This window comes from Elephas maximus, chromosome 2 (genome assembly GCF_024166365.1).
Source record: "Elephas maximus indicus isolate mEleMax1 chromosome 2, mEleMax1 primary haplotype, whole genome shotgun sequence".
Taxonomy (NCBI): domain Eukaryota; kingdom Metazoa; phylum Chordata; class Mammalia; order Proboscidea; family Elephantidae; genus Elephas; species Elephas maximus.
Genome location: NC_064820.1, coordinates 38,866,760 through 38,888,547, shown reverse-complemented (window position 1 = coordinate 38,888,547; position 21,788 = coordinate 38,866,760). Strand labels below are relative to the sequence as shown.

At 41.7% G+C, this 21,788-nt stretch overlaps 1 protein-coding gene across 2 annotated transcripts in view; it reads left to right on the top strand.

Moving 5' to 3' along the window:
- ADAMTS12 (ADAM metallopeptidase with thrombospondin type 1 motif 12) overlaps nucleotides 1-21,788 on the top strand; it is a 449,533-nt gene that overhangs the window by 352,314 nt on the left and 75,431 nt on the right. For both annotated transcript variants that reach the window (XM_049861860.1, XM_049861871.1), the window contains 3 exons: nucleotides 2,695-2,939; nucleotides 5,100-5,238; nucleotides 15,634-15,760. In XM_049861860.1, the coding sequence (XP_049717817.1) occupies nucleotides 2,695-2,939; nucleotides 5,100-5,238; nucleotides 15,634-15,760 (511 nt within the window). The remainder of the gene's footprint in view (nucleotides 1-2,694; nucleotides 2,940-5,099; nucleotides 5,239-15,633; nucleotides 15,761-21,788) is intronic.

Here is a 21,788-nt window from a genome sequence, read left to right as displayed (position 1 = left end):
TGATTTTATTACTCCTCTCTGTTATCTGCTTTTTTGTCATGTGCAGAAGAAGCTGATGAATGTCTTATCATGGTTTCCAACTCCAAAACACCATAATTTTATCCTTTGGCTTCTTCGCTATTCTTTTACAAACATATGACTTGTCTTGCTCATGGCTGAATCTGTCTCAATTTACATCTTCTGTTTACACATTGTTCTGAAAGCTGTTATTTTAAATTTTATGTTTCTACTTTTTTGATTTGGCAGAATCTGGCTGTAATAAATGCTTCTAATTTTGGATATTCTCTCTAAAGTGAAAGAAAAAAAAGACAAACTCTTTGTTTTTTTCTTTGTTTCGTAGCAAGGAAAGAGATGGTAGCCATAATGTTTAATGCCAGTTGACCTTCCTGCACGAGCTCTGCTATCAGAAGACAGACAACACTCTAAGTCAGAAAACAGCTCTGTTAGTTATGCTCCAAAGACATTTAAAGAAATTTCATTAGCCTCGATTAATGTGATAAATACCTTTCTCGCTGTACTTAAACATTAGTAGTTTCGATCAGCCACTTTAGGCAAGTGTATGCAGCCAAATGGAATTTGAACAAGTACTACAAGACTCACATTTTGATTTCTCTGGAAGGGAGTTGCCAGTTTGAAAAATGGGTCTGAGATTGCTTCCTGTCCCTGGCATCTGAGCAAATCACTGGGGCTATAAGCTCTCTCCCTGCTGGACAGGCCTGGGTGTTAGCTTCAGGGGTCATGTTCCTTTAGAGTCAGAGGAAAAGGTGGCAGCTAGGGCACTTCTGGGTGGCAGAGGTGAGATCCCTGCTTGTCAGACCAGAAAACCTAGTATATAGTCAGTGGAAGATGACTGGGTTGAACAGGCTCTTAAGACCATGTTTTGCACGAAAGGTTAAAGGAAGAGAAGCTATTTTAGCTTAGAAAAGAGCAATACCGTCAAATGTTAGATCTGGGAGAGACCTCAAACATCATCTCATCTTCCCGCTTCACTGTGCACCTGAGATTCAAGGGCATTTAAAGGAGCTGATAAAAATCGTGGAGCTCGTCAGTGGCAATACAGAGTCTAGAACTCAAGTTTTCTGACTCCCATGGCCCAATACTCCCATCACAATGTCACCCCCAAAGTCCATGTTCTTTTCATTCGGTGGTGTTTATGAGGTGATACAATAAATGCATAGTGTTTAGCATGCTGTTGTTAGTTGCCATTGAGTCAATTCTGACTCATGGCTACTTCATGCGTGCGAAGTAGAATTGCTCCAAAAGGTTTTAAAGTTTGTGACCTTTCAGAAACAGATCAGCAGGCCTGTCTTCCGAGGCACGTCTGGGTGGGTTCGAACCTCCAACCACTGGGCTAGTAGTCCAGCGCTTAACCGTTTATGCCACGCGGGGAATGTTTAATTCTCCCAGTATGCTTGCCATCATAATCAGCCACTAAGCAAGGATAATAGTGTGGATAGAACTGATCATTATCTTTAACAGAAGTTCACATATGCTTTTTCATAATACTGGATCACAACATGTGAGAATAAATTATTATATTTCAGCAAAACAAAAGAAAAAAAATAAGAAAAAAAAAAAACTTCCTAATGAGTAGTCTTGCCCAGCAGTATAAAAGGCTGCCCTCAAAACTGAGTTTCTTATCACTGACTGTATTCAAAAAAGCCAGGTGGCATTCAATCAGATTTTCCCTCCAGAATGGAAGTTAGGACTAAATTACTGCTAAGAGCCTGTCTTTAACTTGCAGGTAATGATGTTGAGGAAAAGGACATGTCTAATGCGATCTTACCACCAACTCATCTATCATTTTGTTGTACTGTGGTGGCCTGCATGTTGCTGTGATGCTGGAAACTATGCCACTGATATTTCAAATACACTCAGGGTCACCCACGTTGGACAAATTTCAGCAGAGCTTCTAGGCTAAGACACTCTAGGAAGAAGGAGCTGGTGATCTACTTCTGAAAAAATTGGCCAGTGAAAACCTTATGAGTAGCAGCGGAACATTGTCTGATACAGTGCCAGAAGACGAGCCCCTCACGTCGGAAGGTGCTCAGAAGATGACTGGGGAAGAGCTGCCTCCTCAAAGTGGAGTCAACCTTAATGACGTGGATGGAGTCAAGCTTTTGGGACCTTCATTTGCTGATGTGGCATGGCTCAAAATGAGAAAAACAGTTGCAAACATAGCAATGATTGTGAGGATGGCGCAGGACCGAGCAGCATTTGATTCTGTTATACGTAGGGTTGCTATGAGTTGGAACTGACTTGACAGCACCTAACAACAAGAACAACAACGCAATGTTTAGAAAGACTAATAGCAGCAACAAATACAGAAGCAGAAATGCTAGCAGGAAGCTAGGAGCTGTAAAGTTTTGAAATATCAACATAAAATCACAAAAATCACTCAATCAATGCTGAATCAACTGCAAAAGCTTCAGAGCCCAATATGCATTTATTTCACTTCTTGTCACAAAACTTTATATACTGAGCTACTTTGCTGATGAGAATTCTGCCCCTGACTAACTTCTTTAAAACTCCCTATAATTAGTGTTTCTGGCAATCCCAGCAGCCACTCAGGAGGAAGGTCAGGGCCTCAAGTAATGGGAATGCTAGAAAGTGGATGAATGATGGCCTGAAATAGGGTTGTGATCAGTTGAGAAGCTAGCATGCCTCTTTCATTAATATGTCTTCTCTCCTCAGGTTATGTTGACATTGGACTCATTCCAAAAGGAGCAAGGGACATACGGATAATGGAGGTTAAGGGGGCTGGGAACTTCCTGGCCATCAGGAGTGAAGACCCAGAGAAATATTACCTGAATGGAGGATTTATTATCCAGTGGAATGGGAACTACAAGCTGGCAGGGACCGTCTTTCAGTATGACAGGAAAGGAGACCTAGAAAAACTGATGGCCACAGGTCCTACCAATGAGTCTGTGTGGATTCAGGTAATGCAGAAGGAAAAGAAACTGCTGGCATGTACATTATTTAGGATCTCCCTAATTTTCTTTCCCAAGATATTTGCTGGAGGATTTTGAGGAGTTAGGAGGACTTTGAGAATTCTTAAAACTTCTTTTGGCAAGGAACATAAAAGGAAGCCAGATATTAGTTTGGGCTTTTAATCCTTGTTGTTGTTGTGAGCTGTCGTTTCCAACTCATAGTGACCCTATAGGACAGAGTAGAACTGCCCCCATAGAGTTTCCAAGGAGCGTCTGGGGGATTCAAACTGCTGACCTTTTGGTTACCAGCCATAGCACTTAACCACTACGCCACCAAGATTTCCTTCTTAGTGGTTTAGAAATTGTTGAAAACCCTATAAAGAAATACCAGGGGCTCTAAACTTATCCATTAGGAGGTTTGAACTTTGTGTCAAGTATAGTTGACACAGGCTGAGGATGACTGTTCCTTAGCTATAAAAAGGATAACATTGGTCCGTTGTTGGTGTGGCATGAGCTTCCAAGTAGCTTTCCAGCAGTAGTGATAGTTCAACTTGGTCCTTTTACATGTTATTATGTGGTTGTCCTCAGACAAACAGTTTGACTTTATGAAACTCTTGAGGGACAAAGGAATTAGGATGCAGTATGTGTTCTTCAAAAGCACATGTGAAGCAAATAATTGTAGAAAAGGAAAGGAAAGGAATGATTCTACCAGGTGAGACAAGGCAGGTTGGGGATGACAGATGGCCCAAGATCAGATACAGCCATATTCAGAAGTTTGAGGGAGGTCATTTCAGAACCAGAGAGCCAGGCTTGGTAGCTGTGAGCCACCAATGTCAGGCAGGCCTTACACCTGCCCTGGCCACGTGGAAAAGATTTATATATGGGAACTTGTAATCCCAGGGAGTATCCCGTTCACTGCCTGGAAGTTGAAATTGAGTCAATTTTTGGTATGTGGTAAGTAGACTACTTGCAGTTGAGGGGAGTGAGGGAAAAGCCCCAAGAGTGCCACACTGGCTGAAACCCATGCATATGTGTACCTCAGAACTACCATGCTTTAAAGGAGTTAAGCAACCAGAGACCTGGAGAAGGGCATAAGACTGCAACGACAAAAACAATAATAAAAATAACTCTTATTGAGTGCTAGAGCCCTGGTGGTGCAGTCAGAGCTTGGCATTTTGAATCCACCAGCCAATCCTTAGAAACCCTATGGGGCAGTTCCACTGTGTCCTATAGGGTCGCTATGAGTTAGAATCGATTCAATGGCAACAGTTAATGGGTATTGAGTGCTAACTTCATGCCAGGCAGGGTTCTAATCACTTTACATGAATTTATTCATTTAACCTTCACAGCCACTCTATTAGTAGGGACTAGGTAACCCTGGTGGAGCAGTGGTCAAGAGCTCATCTGTGAACCAAAAGATCAGCAGTTTGAATCTACCAGCCACTCTTTGGAAATCCTGTGGGGCAGTTCTACTCTGACCCATAGGACCTCTATGAGTTGGAATTGACTCAACAGCAATGAATTTATTATTATCCTCACTTTGTAGATTAGGAAACTAAGGCACAGAGAGGTTAAGTAATTTACCCATAATCACAAAGTAAGTACACAAGGACACAAAATGACTTATAAAGCCTGTTGTCGGAAAGGACACTCCTCATCATTCCCTCAGAGTAATCCCTGTATGACTAGACCTTACCATTTTTATGAACTGAAATTACCATGAAAATTCAGTCTATGTGTGTGTGTGTGTGTGTATAGAATAGAATGGAGAATATATAAATGTGTGTGTATATGTACGTTGTTTTGCCATTGAGTTGATTTCAACTCATGGCAAACCAATGAGTGCAGAAACAGATCACCAGGCCTGTCTTCTGAGATGTCTCTGAGTGGGTTCCAGCTTTTCAGCTAGTAGTTGAGTGCTTAACCATTTGCACCACTCAGGGGCATATGTATGTGTGTGTGTGTGTATAGATGGATGGATGGATAGATAGATAGGGAAATAATAAACATAGATGTAGATATAGATACATATTCATTAGATGTTATTTGTTCCGATGCATACCTCCATAACTGCTTTAAAATGATGAGCACTGTGTTGTGTTTTATGTGATTGTGGTTTAGAGTATGAAGTCATGACAGATTTCACATGACCCCTCTCTTTCCTTTTAGCTCCTATTCCAGGTGACTAACCCCGGCATCAAGTATGAGTACACCATCCGGAAAGATGGCCTTGACAATGACGTGGAGAAGCTGGAGTACTTCTGGCAGTATGGCCGCTGGACGGAGTGCAGCGCAACATGCGGGGCAGGTGAGAAACGCTGCTCCCGGTGTGAAACCATGTCAGCTGCAGAACGGGCCACTAGAGGCCATCTAAGCCAGTGGTCTGCACTCTGTGCCCATGGGTCTGCAGGGGTCCACAAAGATGCCCCAGGGGCCCCTGTGTGCCATGGATGTGCAGGAGCCTGATCTCAAGTGAAAAGCGGCTTTTCTTTTATCAGCTTTATATACTGGTCTCTGTGAGAGGCTTTTTTTTTTTTTTTTTTTTAAAGAAAGGGTTATATGTCTTTTATAAAAGAAAAACAAAAAGACTTCAAAGCCACTGCTCTGGTTGAGGACCCCAGGACAACAGAAGTCAAACAACTCAACCAAAGGCATGCTATAAATCATGGCCAAAGGCAAACCATAATGAACTCTTCTGACTCCAAGCCCAGTGCTCTCCCTCCTTCTCCAATTTAGTGGATTTTTAGATCTACTGCCTAGTTTTCTCTCACAAAGTCAAGCAGTGGAGAGATTCACTTGCTGCCAAGTATCAGTCAGGATGGGATAGGCTCTGCTACAGTAACAAAGAAATCAAAATCTCAGTAGTTAAGCACAAGGAAGGTTTAATTTTTACTGATTCTAAATCTGATGCAGGCTGGATGTCCCTGCTTCCTCTCATAGTTGAGATGTTTGAAGCTCATGGCTTCCAGCTGCCCCACAGGGGAGGAGAGAGATGGAAGAGGCAGACTGGCTCTTAACAGCCTGGGAGTGACACATTTCATTGGTTAGCTTTAGCCATATGGGCACATATGGGGGGGGGTGGGGAATAACAAGGGTCCCATCCATTACAGAAGGCTTGTTGAAAGAAATTGCACTGAGTCACCCATCGAAAGATCAGCAAGGAAAGGTCACTCAATGCATTATCTGTAAAGAAACATCTGCAGAAATGGTTTGACACAGATTCTTGTCTCAATAGGCAGCTTCAGGACTCCTTATTAAACAAAAAATGTTTTGGCAAAAACTCAAGCTCACTTTCAGAGAAATGTACAAGCCACATGTTTGCTTCATTGTAACAGTGCTGCCAAGCCTTTTAGCTGTAATACATTCTAACCAGAATTTTCTTGTGTCCTATAAAACACATAGTAATGGCACTGCTGTTAGAAAATGGGTCATCACTTCTGAATGTGGCCTCTGCCATTTCATGCTGGGTGGTTTCTTCCATTCTGCATTATCAGGTCTATAAGTACAACTTTGGCTTAAACAAAAGAGAGAGCACTTTCCCTGCCCTCTCTCAGACTTTTAAGTTTCCCTTCACCCCACTTGCCTGAATTCTCTCTGGAGTTAGTCATTGTCCTTTGTTCAAGGAACATCATGTTCCGTAGAAAAAGGCAAATGTTGAAACCTCTATAGACCATAGAGAGCTCCTGGAACAAAAAAACCAAACCCACTGCCATTGAGTCGATTCCGACTCATAGCGACACTATAGGACAGAGTAGAACTGCCCCATAGAGTTTCCAAGGAGAGCCTGGTGGATTTGAACTGCAGACCTTTTGGTTAGCAGCCGTAGATCTTAACCACTACGCCACCAGAGTTTCCAGGTAACTCAAATAGTTCTTTTAAGCTGCCTTAGAAAATATATTACATTAATTGGAAATAAGCAGGTGTAGAGCAGATATTTATGTTTACCGGATCTAGTTCTGAGTTCTAACCAAATGTTTCCCCCTAAAGCTCAAAGTAACCATTTACTTTGAGATGTGTCCACATAGCCTTGATAAATCATGCCAGTCGTAAATAGGAGCACATAACCCACTCTGATCCTGATTTGTGACGTTATGCCAATGTTTGGAAGACAGAATTCACTTCTTTGAAAAAATCCGAATTAGATACTGCTTTGACTTTTTCAAAGCACACTCATATTGGTGCTGATTCATCTGGCTGTCTAATCACAAGGACCCTAACCATACTTGTCAGGTAGAGTCAACCAGGTCCAGCTAATGACCTGTAATAATACCCAGATACATTTTTTTTAGATTTTGGACTTAGTAAAGATAATCTAATTTATTGAGACAGATTTAACACATGCTGTGAAATGAGGACTATTTTACCATGTGCATAAATACATACATCAACTATAAGTAGTATACAGTGAAAGTCTGATAACCTTTTAGTTCTTCTTCATGAATGAACTAATGAGAACTTTTAGTCAGGGTGGCTAATATAATAGTCTCTTGTCCTGCTTGTTTCCTCAGTCCCAATCCATTTTTACCCCATGCAGGCACCAGAGATTTGTCTCTCCCTTTTTTCTAGGTCCTTAGATTTGTTTTCTAATAATATGCTTGCTCAGAGTTTCTCGCTGGTTTCTCTGAAGGCTGGCTTGGCTCGCTGTGCTCTCTGAAATGCTGACTGCCCGCCTTTCTTGTTAGCCTGTGAGTGTTGTGAGATACTGCAGGCCATGGTTTTCCTTTAATAGTGTACTTTATCTGATTTGTGTGCATTGGCTACATAAGGGGAAGAAGCACTGCGGTACCCTTTGAAAACGGACCCTTCGCAGGGTGGAAACGTGTCCTACCTAACACCATTAAACATGTTTCCCAGCACCACCAATACTACTGTTTGAGCATTTATTCCACAATTTCTTATAAGCTACCTCTGACCATGGCAGTCAATTAATGCAATCGGTTTGTTGTCATTTCAAGGACTATGTGGGGTGTGGGAGACAGAGGGGAACTATTGATTTTGAGTCCTATTGTTATTCTGAGATGTGGGATTTCAGAGAAGGATAACAATATAACTAAACCTCATTAACTGAAATCTAATTAATATTTGTAGTTATTCAAGTCAGTGCCAACGTTTGAATTAGGAAAAAAATGAATTGTGTAACTTAGAGGTCAGTTGTTTGCAGGATGGATATTGCATCTCAGAAGGATGAGGACTGAGGAACTTTGATCTATTCCCTCACCTTAAGGTGTGAGATCAACCTGGGTCTCAGATGTGCAGGTAGCAGACCAGCGGAGGGAGTTAATGCCCCACGAGGGCGTGAGCGGCTACATACAAAGAAGCTTTGGATGCAGGTTCAAAGAACTGGCCAAAGGCCTACAGTGCATTAACTCCTGCGCCAGGAACATCAGGGCACGTCATCTCATTTGCATTTGATTTGCAATAACAACTGTAGCCTTATCTCTACCCTGAAGATAAGAATAGGGAAACTGAGGCTTGGGAAGCTTAGGTAATTTTCCCAAGATCACTCAGCAAGTAAGTGTCAAAAGCAGGATCCACAACCAGTTCTGACTGCAGTTTTATTGTGCACGCTGTGTGCCGTGTGTGTGCACGCATGTGCATGCGTGTGTGTGGGGGTGCACATGACACATGTGGTGTTGGTGTTAGTGGTGTTGCTGTTGATAGCATGATTGTTGGTGTCTCTCACGCACACACACACATACACACACATGCACACACACATACACACTTCTGAATGTCTTTGAGGTCTTGTCGTGATGGGATCAAAGCTTTCCCTGACAGAGCCTTCACTGTGAAGGACAAGCCTGAACTCACTGAGCAAGAACAACAGAGATGAAGGAGCTGAGGGAGCCAGAAAGACCAAGGTAACCGAAATAAAAAGTTAGTAGTTAAGATAAACTGGTGAACAAGATAGATGGTTATAGGATTCCCTGGAAAACTCTTTCCTTCTTCCTGTGAGTTAATGTTACTTCTTTGCATTTTGAGGGCTTGTAGTGACAAAGCTCTCTACTGATTCACAGTCTTGTTGCCATCTCACCTTATTAAAATCAATGCCTACGTCCAATTTTATGAGGATTATAATATGTATGCTAAAATAACATTTAACTTGTGCTTACTGGTATTGTTCTCACTTAAATGGTTATAAAGAAAGAGATTGTGCTCTCTGTCAGTATTTCAAAGGCTGAGTATACAATACCATGAATCTCTTGCAGATGATGTAATTAAATATCCTCTACCTCTTTGATCCTAAACTTAGACATAAAAGGAAATCTTGTATTTTCTTTGCCATGGGTTATTACAATCAATGAAGCCTTTAGTCGTTTTCTCTGTACTCTTCCTAACTTAAATGTTTGAATTAGGAATATCTTGCATGTACTACATTAACCATATAACATGTTCCTTCTATTTTACATCTTTGATTTGAGAATATGATAAGCTATATCATTGTTCATTCACTTTTTCTTTTTTTTTTAACATAAGGAACTTTACTTTTTCCTTATATCAAGATATAATCTTGTCTTAGTCATCTAATGCTGCTATAACAGAAATACCACAAGTGGACGGCTTTAACAAAGAGAAATTATTCTCTCACAGTCTAGTAGGTTACAAGTCCAAATTCAGGGTATCGGCTCCAGGGCAAGGCTTTTTCTCTCTGTTGGCTCTGGAGGAAGGTCTTTGTCCTCAATCTTCTCCTGGTTGAGGAGCTTCTTAGGCGCAGGGGCCCCGTATCCAAAGGATGCACTCTGCTCCTGGTGCTGCTTTGTTGGTGGTGTGAGGTCCCCAACTCTCTGCTTGCTTCCCTTTCCCAGGGAAACTCCCTTTACACTGGATCAGGGAGGTGACCTGAGTAAGGGTGGTGTTACAATCCCACCCTAATCCTCTTAACATAAAATTATAATCACAAAATGGAGGACAATCACACAATACTGGGAATCATGGCCCAGCCAACTGATACACACATTTTTGGGGGGACATAATTCAATCCATGACAAATCTCTACTGATGACAATTAGTAGAGTTAGGTTTATGGATGAACATAGTCCTTAAAAGTGAAGGTGCTTAACTGACCGTTCACTGATAGTGTCCAATAAGATTTACCAAGTATTTATATCTGCTTGGGTCCATTCTTATTGCAGCATGGTGCAAGGGACTCAGTATTCTCTGGAAAGAACATTATCACATTTGCACCTCATATATCTTGGAACGTGATTGATTTTTGCTTAATGTATTTTCAAATAAGTGCTCTCAGACAGTTAGTGCTCTGGCAACATATTGATTGACTGTCATTCCTAATTAATTAGAATTTCTTTTTTGACAGTGTTCAGTTTCTAAGAGAAAGGGAAAAGTGACAAGCTGAATAAAAATCCAATATCATTAATTTCTTTAATTTCCAGGAAAAGGCCATGTCATATAGATGCAGCCTAATCTATTTTACTTTCTGCATTTGTAGTGATACATAATGATCACTGCTCTTAAAATGATGACCTGGTTCTAACCCCCTCCCCAAGAGGCATTACAATATCCTATACCAGAGAAAGATTCCATCAAAACAGCAATTGGTTTACCAAGTTAATTAGTGAGTATGTCACTCAAGATTAATAGTTCAAGTTCTTTACTGCAAAGGAAATGTTAACAGTCAGGGTCCCCAGCAGGAGACAGATGCCACACTCAAACTAAATAATTTGGCTGTTTTCAAAGATGCGGTTAGGGTTTAGGGACACCAAAAAGGTAATTCAGAGCTCCTGCCCTTACCAGTGGGAAGGTGGGGGGCAGATGGAGAGAGTGAAACTATAATCCCTAGGCCTGAAGGGATAGGGGAAAGAGCAGTTATCCAAGAGACAATGCCTCCATTTCTCAAACCCAACTGGAAGCCACGGCAATCCATAGGGCCAGCCTCCCCAGCCCCAGAGCAAAGTGGAAAAGGGTATGAGTGGATCTGGAAGCACAAACAGAAGAAGTATAGCACGAGAGAGATGGAGATGCCCCATCATTAAAATTAGTAGTGGTTAGACTACTAGCAAGCCAACCTGGATTGCAGCTCTAGATTTTGACTGGAGAAAGGAAGACAGCTAACATTTACTGAGTGCATTCCAGTTGCTACTGCTATGTAACAAACCACCCAACACTTCGTGTAGTGAAACAGCCACAGAATCTGCAGGTCAGAAATTTAGACAGGGCACAGTGGTGATAGTGCATCTCTGCTGCACAGTGTTGGGGGCCTCAGCTAGGAAGTCTTCAATGGTTGGGGTTGAATCAAATGGCTGGAGATGACCTGAATGCCTGGGGGCTGGAATCATCTGGAAGCTCCTTTACTCACATGACTGGCCCCTGGCTGGAGAGCTCAAAGGCTGGGTTCACCTGGAACTGTCTACTGACGTGCCTACACACCGCTTCTCCAAGGGCATGGGCTTCTTACACCATGGTGGCTGGAGTGTCCTGAGAGTGACTGTTCCAGGAGAGCCAGATGCAACACGTATGGCCTTTTCTGATCTAGCCTCTGAAGTTGCACAGTGTTTCTTCTTCTGTATCCTGTTGGTTACATATGAGGCCAGGCCAGATTCAAGGAGCAGGGAGATAGACTGTATATATTGCTGGGGGAACAGTCAGGTCACATTGTAGGAGAGCATACTACATGAGAGATTATTGTTGAAGTCATCTTTGGAAAATAAAACCTGTCACATACACATTTCCTGAGTCAATATGAACTAATATAATTTGGAAACATTTTGGCAACATTTGAAACAAACTATTTTCTAAATTAACCTTGAAATTATATTAACCTTCTATCATCCAAGATTTCCAGTGATAAAACTTTAACTTTTCCTTCCTCTCATGGATTTGTTGATTTTAAAATGTAGAAGGCATTACCAGAGATCAAATAGTTCAGGTTCCTGCCCCTTAAATGGTCTGAATGTCATGATTTATATTTTTTTCTACACAGCTTGTACAAGTGATGCACAGAAGGAAAAGTAAGGACTAGCAGGGCTCCTCGGTTTATTCATTTGTTTGGGTTTGATTTGTTTGTTTTATTATTTTTTAGCCATAAATTGATTAGCAATGAAATTATAGATTAAATTTTACCAAATTAACCCACAAACACCAGAACTGAGGAAGAGACACCTGACCAATCAGTGCTCTCCTATAACATTGGAGAAATCAAGCTACTGGTTTGGGGCCCCTTGTTGGAAGATTGGAGTCCCTGGGTGGTGTAAATGTTTAATGTATTCAACTGCTAAGTGAAATATTGGAGATTTGAGTCCACTCAGAAGTGCCTTGGAAGAAAGGTCTGGTGCTCTACTTCTGAAAAATCAGCCCTCTAAAACCCTATGGAGCACAGTTCTACTCTGACACAGATGGGGTCTCCGTGATTCGGAGTTGACTCGATGGCAACTGGTAGATAGGTTGGAAGATTTGGACTTGGCTTGGTGTCAGTCATGTGAGACCTCAAGGGCTAGGAGAACATAAGAAGAGTCATTAGGACCATTAATTTCAACAGAGAAATGCTGACAGATAGCAATTTTCACTTATACACTGGACCACATCTGCCTGGCCAATCTATCTGTTCATGTCACTGGTGGTTCAGCTGATAGGCTCATGCAGATGGTATTGATTTTCTAAAGGGTATTTTATGTTAAGGCTTGATGCCCTCCTCCTACTCTGGGGTCAGGTACATGGAGCACACTTAGCTGTGCTGCTCATGCAACACACACGAGCCTTTTGGGGGATGTTTCCAACCTCTTGGAGTCATACTACCTTTTCCTATCATGTTCTGACATCGAGAGTTTGCCAAACTACCCAATGTTTTCATGAAATTTCTAATCATCTAAGTTTTTATTTTTCCTGCCCTACAATGGCAGATAAATGTGCACATTTCTGACTTCAACCATTCCAGGTTCTATCTATGCGACACTAACAGGTCTCTGGGAACAGCGGTGGTTCAGTGGTAGAATTCTCACTTCCATACAGGAGACCAGGGTTCAGTTCCTGGCCAATGTCCCTCACGCACAGCCACCACCCATCTGTCAGTGGAGGCCTGCATGTTGCTATGATGATGAACATATTTCAGCAGAGCTTCCTGACTAAGACACACAAGGAAGAAAGGCCTGGTACGTAAAAATCAGCAAGTGAAAACCCTATGAATCATAATTGTGCAATCATGGGATTGGTGCAGAACAGGGCAGTGTTTCCTTCCGTCGTATATAGGTCACCATGAGCCGGGGCCTACTCGATGGCAGCTAACAACAAGATGTCTCTACAGATGTTTGTCTTCTCCCAAATGATAACTTTGGATTAGCTCATTGTGCCATAAAAGCTCCTTCTATAATATTGTTTCCAACTCTCGACAGTGTTTTATTTTTAATACTAAAGAAGAACACAGAGTCTACTGAAAAAGCCATAGTGGTTGAAAGGTTACCTGTCATTTCTAAAAAGGCAATTTTCTCAATAATAAATAAATAAATAAAATCCTGTTTTGTTGAGCAATAATATCACTGGTTCATTTTAAATGATTCATTTACTGTTTTGCAACTTCCTCTGACCATTTTCTACATAATGAGGTGCTATCTAGTTTTGCTCTGAGTTTGAAAGCCAGCCTGGGAGGTTCAGCTGGAATGAATCCATGGTGAGGTAGTGTGAGGTGAGGAGTGTTAGGGGTGCTTGCTCTAGTTCAGGCTGTCAGCTGTGTGACTGCAAGAAGCCCCTCAGCTGAAAGTGAAGGGAAAAAAAAAAAAAAAAAACATTGCCATCGAGTCGATTTCAACTCATAGAGACCCAACAGGACAGGGTAGAACTGCCCCATAGGGTTTCCAAGGAGCACCTGGTAGATTTGAGCTGTCAACCTTTTGGTTAGCAGCTGTAGCTCTTAACCACTATGCACCAGGGTTTCTGTGAAGAGGTGGCAGTGTGTTGGACTGCTTAGGACCACCCAGGTCTGTAGTTTGGCACACTGACGGGTTCACTCAAGGCCTAGCCTCCCTGGGAGATCAGGGAGCCAGCCTTCTTAGGTATTCTCGACCAGTGTTCCACATTTCGGAGCAGTGGTTAAGCATTGGGCTTCTAACAAAAGGTTGGCAGTTCAAATCCACCAGCCACTCCTTGGAAACCCTGTGGGGCAGTCCTACTCTGTCCTCTAGGGTCGCTATGAGTTGGAATCAACTCAATGGCAATGGATTTTTTTTTTTTCACTTTTAAGAACTAGCCCTCTCAAGAAAGATGCTGGTTTTTTTTTTCTTCACTTCTTTTCTCAACCTATGTCATGGCACTGTGCCTCAGTTTCTTCATCTGTCAGATGGTGATAACAATAGTGCTGTTCTTCATTGGATTGTTGTGAAGTTTGGGTTATTATAGATCATAATAGGTAATAGGTTATACGTATATACATATAAACCAAATGCTTTTGAGTCCGTTCCAACTCATGGTGAACCCATGCAATGCAGAATACAACTGTGCTCGATAGGACTTCCTCTGCTGTGACCTTTCAGAAACAGATCACCAGGCCTTTCTTCTGAGGCCCCTTTGGGTGGTCCTAACTGCCAGCTCTTCAGTTAATCAAGCACTTAGGTATTTGCACTACCCAGGGACTCCCTTATATACATATATAAACCTGTTGCTGAGGAGTCAATTCTAACTCATAGTGACCCTGTATATACATGTGTAAAAGTGCACCTGGCACAAGACAAGCACTATAAGTGTTAGCTATTATTCTATACATATCTAAAGCCAAATCCAGCCTACAGGTGTACTTTGTTTGCCTATAGACCCTGCCACCCCAGCAAGCTTCTCTTATTTATACAACCTTTCTGGTTTCAGAAGGCAGCAATATTTTAAATCTCTATACTTTAAAAACATAATGTCTCAAACATCACAATGTTACTTTGAACTTTATTCTCATCTTTCAGAGTTTACTAAACCCAACTAATACAAAAATCCCTACCTCCTACATATTTTTATTAAGGTAACAACGTGGTAATTGCCTTGTAACACCTGGTGGTGGTACCTGCTATGGTTATTCAAATCTGTTGTTTTCTATTTAGCATATGTGTATTAGTCTAGTATCCACAGCTAGATTATAACCTTCTTAAACTCAGAGACTCTGTTTTAAAGATCTTTATATACCCCTACATTAAAACAGAACCTTGTCATGTAGTAGGGGCTCAAAGAATAATCTGTTGAATGCTTTAGTGTTGGTTTTAAGACTCACCTGCTTGAAGGCAAGATCTGATTCAGGTTCAGAAAACTTCTTCTGATCCCTCACAAAGTGCTTAGTAGCTAATAATAATCTCTAGTAGTTATTACATACTTGGTAGGTGATAAACATTGTACTTGGTGCTATACATGTAACCTTATCAGTACTGTTATTATGCCCAGCGTGCTACTGGGGAACCTGAAGTTAGGAGAATTTAAGGGTCTGATTGAGATACAATCCTAAATCTGCTTGATGGCAATGTCCATGATCTTTAAGGAATGCAGTAATCTACTTTTATTATCTGCAGTCCTTCCTGTGCAATGCCCCTTCCACCCCACTGCAGCATGAGGGTGATAATTAGAGGTTGCCATTCCTCGTCCCTACATTCCATACCAAATTCCTTTTGACAACTTTCCCGTCAGCTATAAGCATGATTGCTTGACATGACTAGGTGGCTCACTGGAAACTGAGCGTGAGGGCTTAGGATTGAATATGTATGAATCTTTCTGCCTGACCCCCCAGGTGTCCGTCGACAGACTGCGCATTGTGTAAAGAAAGGCCGAGGAGTGGTGAAAGCTACATTCTGTGACCCAGAAACCCAGCCCAATGGGAGGCAGAAGAAGTGCCATGAAAAGGATTGTCCACCCAGGTAACCATTGCTAACAACTAGAATTCTATCTGCCTAGAATTATGCCTAATTTAACAGTAATCTAATGTTGTTGTTGTTGTTAGATGCTGTTGAGTCAGTTCTGACTCATAGCGACCCTATGCGCGCAACAGAATGAAACACTGCCCGGTTCTGCACCATCCTTACAATCGTTGTTACGCTTGAGCTCGTTGTTATAGCCACTGTGTCAATCCACCTCGTTGAGGGTCTTCCTCTTTTCCGCTGACCTTGTACTTTGCTGAGCATCATGTCCTTCTCCAGGGACTGATCCCTCCTGACAACATGTCCAAAGTATGTAAGACGCAGTCTCACCATCCTTGCTTCTAAAGAACATTCTGGTTGCACTTCTTCCAAGGCAGATTGTTCATCCTTTTGGCAGTCCATGGTATATTCAATTTTCTTCACTAACACTGCAATTCAAAGGCATCAATTCTTCTTCGGTCTTCCTTATTCATTGTCCAGCTTTCATGTGCATATGAAAAAAAAAAAAAATATGAGGCGATTGAAAATACCATGGCTTGGGTCAGGCGCACCTTAGTCTTCAAGGTGACATCTTTGCTTTTCAACACTAAAGGGGTCATTTGCAGCAGATTTACCCAATACAAATGCATCATTTGATTTCTTGACTGCTGCTTCCGTGGCTGTTGATTGCGGATCCAAGTAAAATGAAATCCTTGACAACCTCAATCTGTTCTCTGTTTATCGTGATGTTGCTTATTGGTCCAGTTGTGAGGATTTTTGTTTTCTTTATGTTGAGGTGCAATCCATACTGAAGGCTGTGGTCTTTGATCTTCATTAGTAAGTGTTTCAAGCCCTCTTCACTTTCAGCAAGCAAGGTTGTGTCATCTGCATAACGCAGGCTGTTAATTAGTCTTCCTCCAATCCTGATGCCCCGTTCTTTCTCATATAGTCCAGCTTCTTGGGTTATTTGCTCAGCATACAGATTGAATAGGTGTGGTGAAAGGATACAACCATGATGTACACCTTTCCTAACTTTAAACCAATCCGTATCCCCTTGTTGTGTCTGAACAACTGGCTCTTGATCTATGTAAAGGTTCCTCATGAGCACAATTAAGTGTTCTGGAATTCCCATTCTTCGCAATGCTATCCATGATTTGTTTTGATCCACACAGTCGAGTGCCTTTGCATAATCAATAAAACACAGGTAAACATCCTTCTGGTATTCTCTGCTTTCAGCCAGGATCCACCTGACATCAGCAATGATATCCTTGGTTCCATGTCCTCTTCTGAAACCAGCCTGAATTTCTGGCAGTTCCCTGTCGATATACTGCTGCAGCTGTTTTTGAATGATCTTCAGCAAAATTTTGCTTTCATGTGATATTAATGATATTGCTCTATAATTTTCACATTCGGTTGGATCACCTATCTTGGGAATTGCCAAAAATATGGATATCTTCCAGTCAGTTGGCCAGGAATCTGTCTTCCATATTTCTTGGCATAGTTGAGTGAGCTGCATCCATTTGTTGAAACATGTCAATTGGTAGTCCATCAATTCCTAGAGCCTTGTTTTTCGCCAATGCCTTGTTTTTCTGAAGGCATAGTATTCTAATACTCAATAATAAAGGGGGACTGTGTGGCCTAGTTGGAGCCCTTGTGGCACAGTGGATAAGTAGTTGGCTGCTAACCAAAGGTTGGCAGTTTGAATCCACCAGCCGCTCCTTGGAAATACTATGGGGCAGTTCTACCCTGTCCTGTAGGGTTGCTATGAGTCAGAATCGACCTATCAGTAACAGGTTTGGTTTTTGGTTTTGGCTGGTGTGCTCTTGTTATTATAATAAGTACAGGAAAGCTGTTAGAGGTTTCTTTGGCTGTCATTGGACTCCGCAGCAGTCAGTGGGTGAAGACATTTTCTTTTCAGAGAACAGTTTTTTTATAAAGCTGGCATGGTCTGTGTTTAATTATTTGGTAACACTAAGTCCCAAAGCATTGTTGAAGAGAATACTATGTAGAGCACCCAAAAGCTCTTTGGATTGGCTTTTCCAAGGGCTCTTTACCAGTGCAACAGTATCCTTCAGAGAACACTTTGGATTTCAGCACCATCACATCACAGTGTCCTGTCCTACTTACAGCTGCCTGGAAAAGCATACTCATACAGCAAGACTTATCATTTTTGACTAATTGGTCCAGATAATTCTTTGTCCTGGGGAGCTGTCCTGTACACTGTACACTTACTCCTCACTTATTGACATGGTTAGGTTCCAAAGACCAGGTCGTTATGCAAAAATCAGCGTTACTCAAAAATAGAGTATGATCACATCAGATCACAAAATGGAGAATGATTACATCATTACATAACTGTGAAACCACTGAGAATCATGGCCTAGCCAAGTTGACACATAACCTTAAGCATCATAGCCAGTGTTACTCTTGCCTCACACCCTGGCATTTATTACTGCCAGATGTACATCATTAATTTGCAAAATAGACAGTAGCTTTTTTACTATTGTCATAAATGCAAAATGTCAGATAATGAGATAATCAATAAGTGAAGAGTAGGTATGTTTAGCAGCATCCGTGACTTATACCTATTAAGTGCCAATAGCACCCCTCTCCCAAGTTTTGACAAACAAAATTGTTTCCAGACACTGCCTAATGTCCTGGAGGGGAGAGAGCAAAATCATCCTCAGTTGAGAACTACTGTTGAAGAGATATTCATTTGATAATCATATTCATTCAAAATACTGGGATCCTGGAAAGTAGCTGGGTGTTATTAGGTGGAGCTTATCAGTCAGAATCTACTCAACAGCAACGAGTTTGGGTTTTTTTTTTTTTTTTTGGTATGTGACAGACAAAAAGAAAGGAAGGGGAGGGGAGTGAGGGAAGGGAATAAGTGGGGAGAGGGCAGGGAAGGAAAGGAAAGAGAGGTCTTTATGTAATGACTCCATCAGTCTTTCATTTCAGTTCTAAGCAGGCATACTTTGAGGAGCTTAGTTAGACAGGGAGTGACTATTTGGGCTGAATTTTGAAGAATGTGATAAATTCCAAAGAACTAGGTAAAAAAGAAGAGTCTAGACAAGTCTGTCAAGGAAAGCAATGGCAGTCTCTTATAGGTTCAAAAAGCAGGACCCAGATGCCAGGGCCATCTCATCTCAGAGCCAGAAGGTCTATTCTCTACGCAGTTGTGTGGTTGCTCCTGAGTATTGGTGGCTCTAGGGCCCACAGTTGTTACTCTGAAGCAAAAAGAAATGGGCTGTGAGGTCCAAGCCAAACCCCACTTCTGCTGAGGTAGACAGAGGTGCTGCAATCGCCTCACCTTACCGTAGCTTGCTCCTGTAGCTGTTTTGCTGGAAACAACTAGGACATCAGGGAAGATTAGATCAGCACTAAGTTTGGTATATAACTGCAGTTGTTACAATGCCCTCTCAGGGAAAAGTAAGCCAGGAAAGAGAAACCTTTCTTAGAGATGATCAATAGCCTGTTAGCCTACAGAGTTCATGTGCTTCCATTTTACTTACTCTCCCCCAAACTTAATGACCTTCTGCCAATAATTTCCTTTGCACTTATTAGATAGTAACTACCGCACAATACCCAGAATCCTTCCCTCGCTTTTCAAAACCATACTCTTTGTTGGATTGGCTACCTTCTTGAAACTGTAGGTGTTGATTTCCTGAATCTGATTTTATCCCTGGGGCTCACATTCTCATTTTTATGGTTTCAACGTAGACTTCTTTGGCCTTACTGTTACCAGCAAATGTAAGTATAAACATATTTATATAAATATATACATACATACATACCCAGTGCCGTCAGGTCGATTCCGACTCATAGCGACCCTATATGACAGAGTAGAACTGCCCCACAGAGCTTCCAAGGAGTGCCTGGTGGATATGAACTGCCGACCCTTTGGTTAGCAGCCATAGCACTTAACCACTATGCCACCAGGGTTTCCATACAATATATATGTTTATATAAATATAATATTTCGTGGAGCAGCTGGTGGATTCAAACTACCAGCCTTTTGGTTAGCAGCCTGAGTTCTTAACCACTGCACCACTAGAGCTCTGTAATATAAATAGTCAGCAAATATTGGGCCCAAGTCTCATATGCATGTGAAAGTTGTACAGTGAAAAAAAAGAAGACAGAAAAAGAATCAATGTATTCAAATTATGCTGTTGGCAAAGAATATTGAAAATGCTGTGACTGCCAAAAGGACAAACAAATCAGTCTGAGAAGAAATAAAATTAGGATGTGCCTTAGAAGTGAGGATGGTGAGACTTTGACTCACTTACTTTGGACACATCAAGAAAAACCACTTGCTAGAAAAGGACATCATGTTTGACAAAGCAGAGGGCCAACCAAAATGAAAGATACCCTCAGTAAGATAAATTGACATAATAGCTGCAACAATGGACTCCAATCTACCAGTTATCATGAAGAGGGCACAGAACCAGGCAGAGTTTTGTTCTTTTATACATAAAGCCACCATGAGTTGGAATCGACTCAGCGGTAACTAACAAAAACAACAACCTGATATTATTTCCCATCAGATACACAATGGTGGGAATAACTATTTGTCTTAGTCATCTAGTGCTGCTATAACAGAAATACCACAAGTGGATGGCTTTAACAAAGAAAATTTATTCCTTCACAGTAAAGTAGGCTATAAGTCCAAATTCAGGACATCAGCTCCAGGGGAAGTCTTTCTCTCTCTGTTGGCCTTCTCGTCAATCTTCCCTGGGACTAGCAGCTACTCCACACGGGCATTCTGGGTCCGAAGGATGTACTTTGCTCCCGGCACAGCTTTCTTGGTGGTATGAGGTCCCTCTGTCTCTCTGCTCACTTCTCTCTTTTATGTTTCAGGAGATTGCCTCAAGACACAATCCAATCTTGTAGATTCAGTCCTACCTCACTAACACAACTGCTGCCCAGCCTCCCCTATTAACATCACAGAGGCAGGATTTACAATACATAGGAAAATCACACAATACTGGGAATCATGGCCCAGGCAAACTGATACACACATTTTTGGGGGGACATAAATCAATCCATGACACCATTGAACCATTGTCATTTATGGAGCAGCTACCTCGCTCTTGGCCATGTTTTAGAGATGGCTCATATATTCTCATCCATACTCTACTCTGAAAAATAACTATCGTTATACCAATTTTAAAGAGGAAAAGTTTTTCAATAACTCATTCCGTGTCATGAAAGTAGTAAGTGGTGGAGCTTTGAACCCAGGACTGGCTGGCTATAGAGCCCATGGTCGCCTTTACACACAGGAGACCATCCAAAGAGAATTGTGTTCTTAATGGGAGTGGTAACTCCAGCTGTGTAGTTAGTTCTCTGCTTGCTCCAGCCATGTCAGAAGCAAAGCAAGCACTGTGCTAGGTGTGGTGGGCACCTAAAGATGTTTGATGCAAGCACGCACCTGCTGAGGCCCAGGGTAGAGCTGGGAACATTGGCCACGTGCATAAAAGCAAGACAGGAAAGAACCTGGCTGTACTATTTGGCTCTCTGTTTTAGAACAGACATCAATCTGTACCCGACATTGTTCACCTATAGCTAAAAACTTGGTTTTATTATTTTCAGAATTCACTTCCCATAAGGTGGCTATCTACATACCTCGATACTCCAATTACCAGAATTTTCAGGTTTAAGTATTACCAAATGTACCTATAATATTATATACTCAAGGATGCTAGAGGGAGATGGCTATGGGGACAAGAATCCAGAGGCTAAAGGGCAGGAGCTGAGACTCGAGCATGGTAGACAGAGGAGCAGCCTGGTCCCTATGTGTGGTCAGCCAAACATGTTCCCTCCCCAAAGATATCCATGTCTTAATTCCTGGAATCTGTGATTGTTACCTCATATGACAAAAAAAAAAAAAGTCTTTGCAGATGTGATTAAGTTAAGGATTTTGAGATGAGGAGATTATCCTGGTTTATCCAACCAAAACCAAACCAAATTCATTGCCATCGAGTCAATTCCAACTTATAGCGACCCTATGGGACAGAGTAGAGCTGCCTCATAGAGTTTCCAAAGAGCA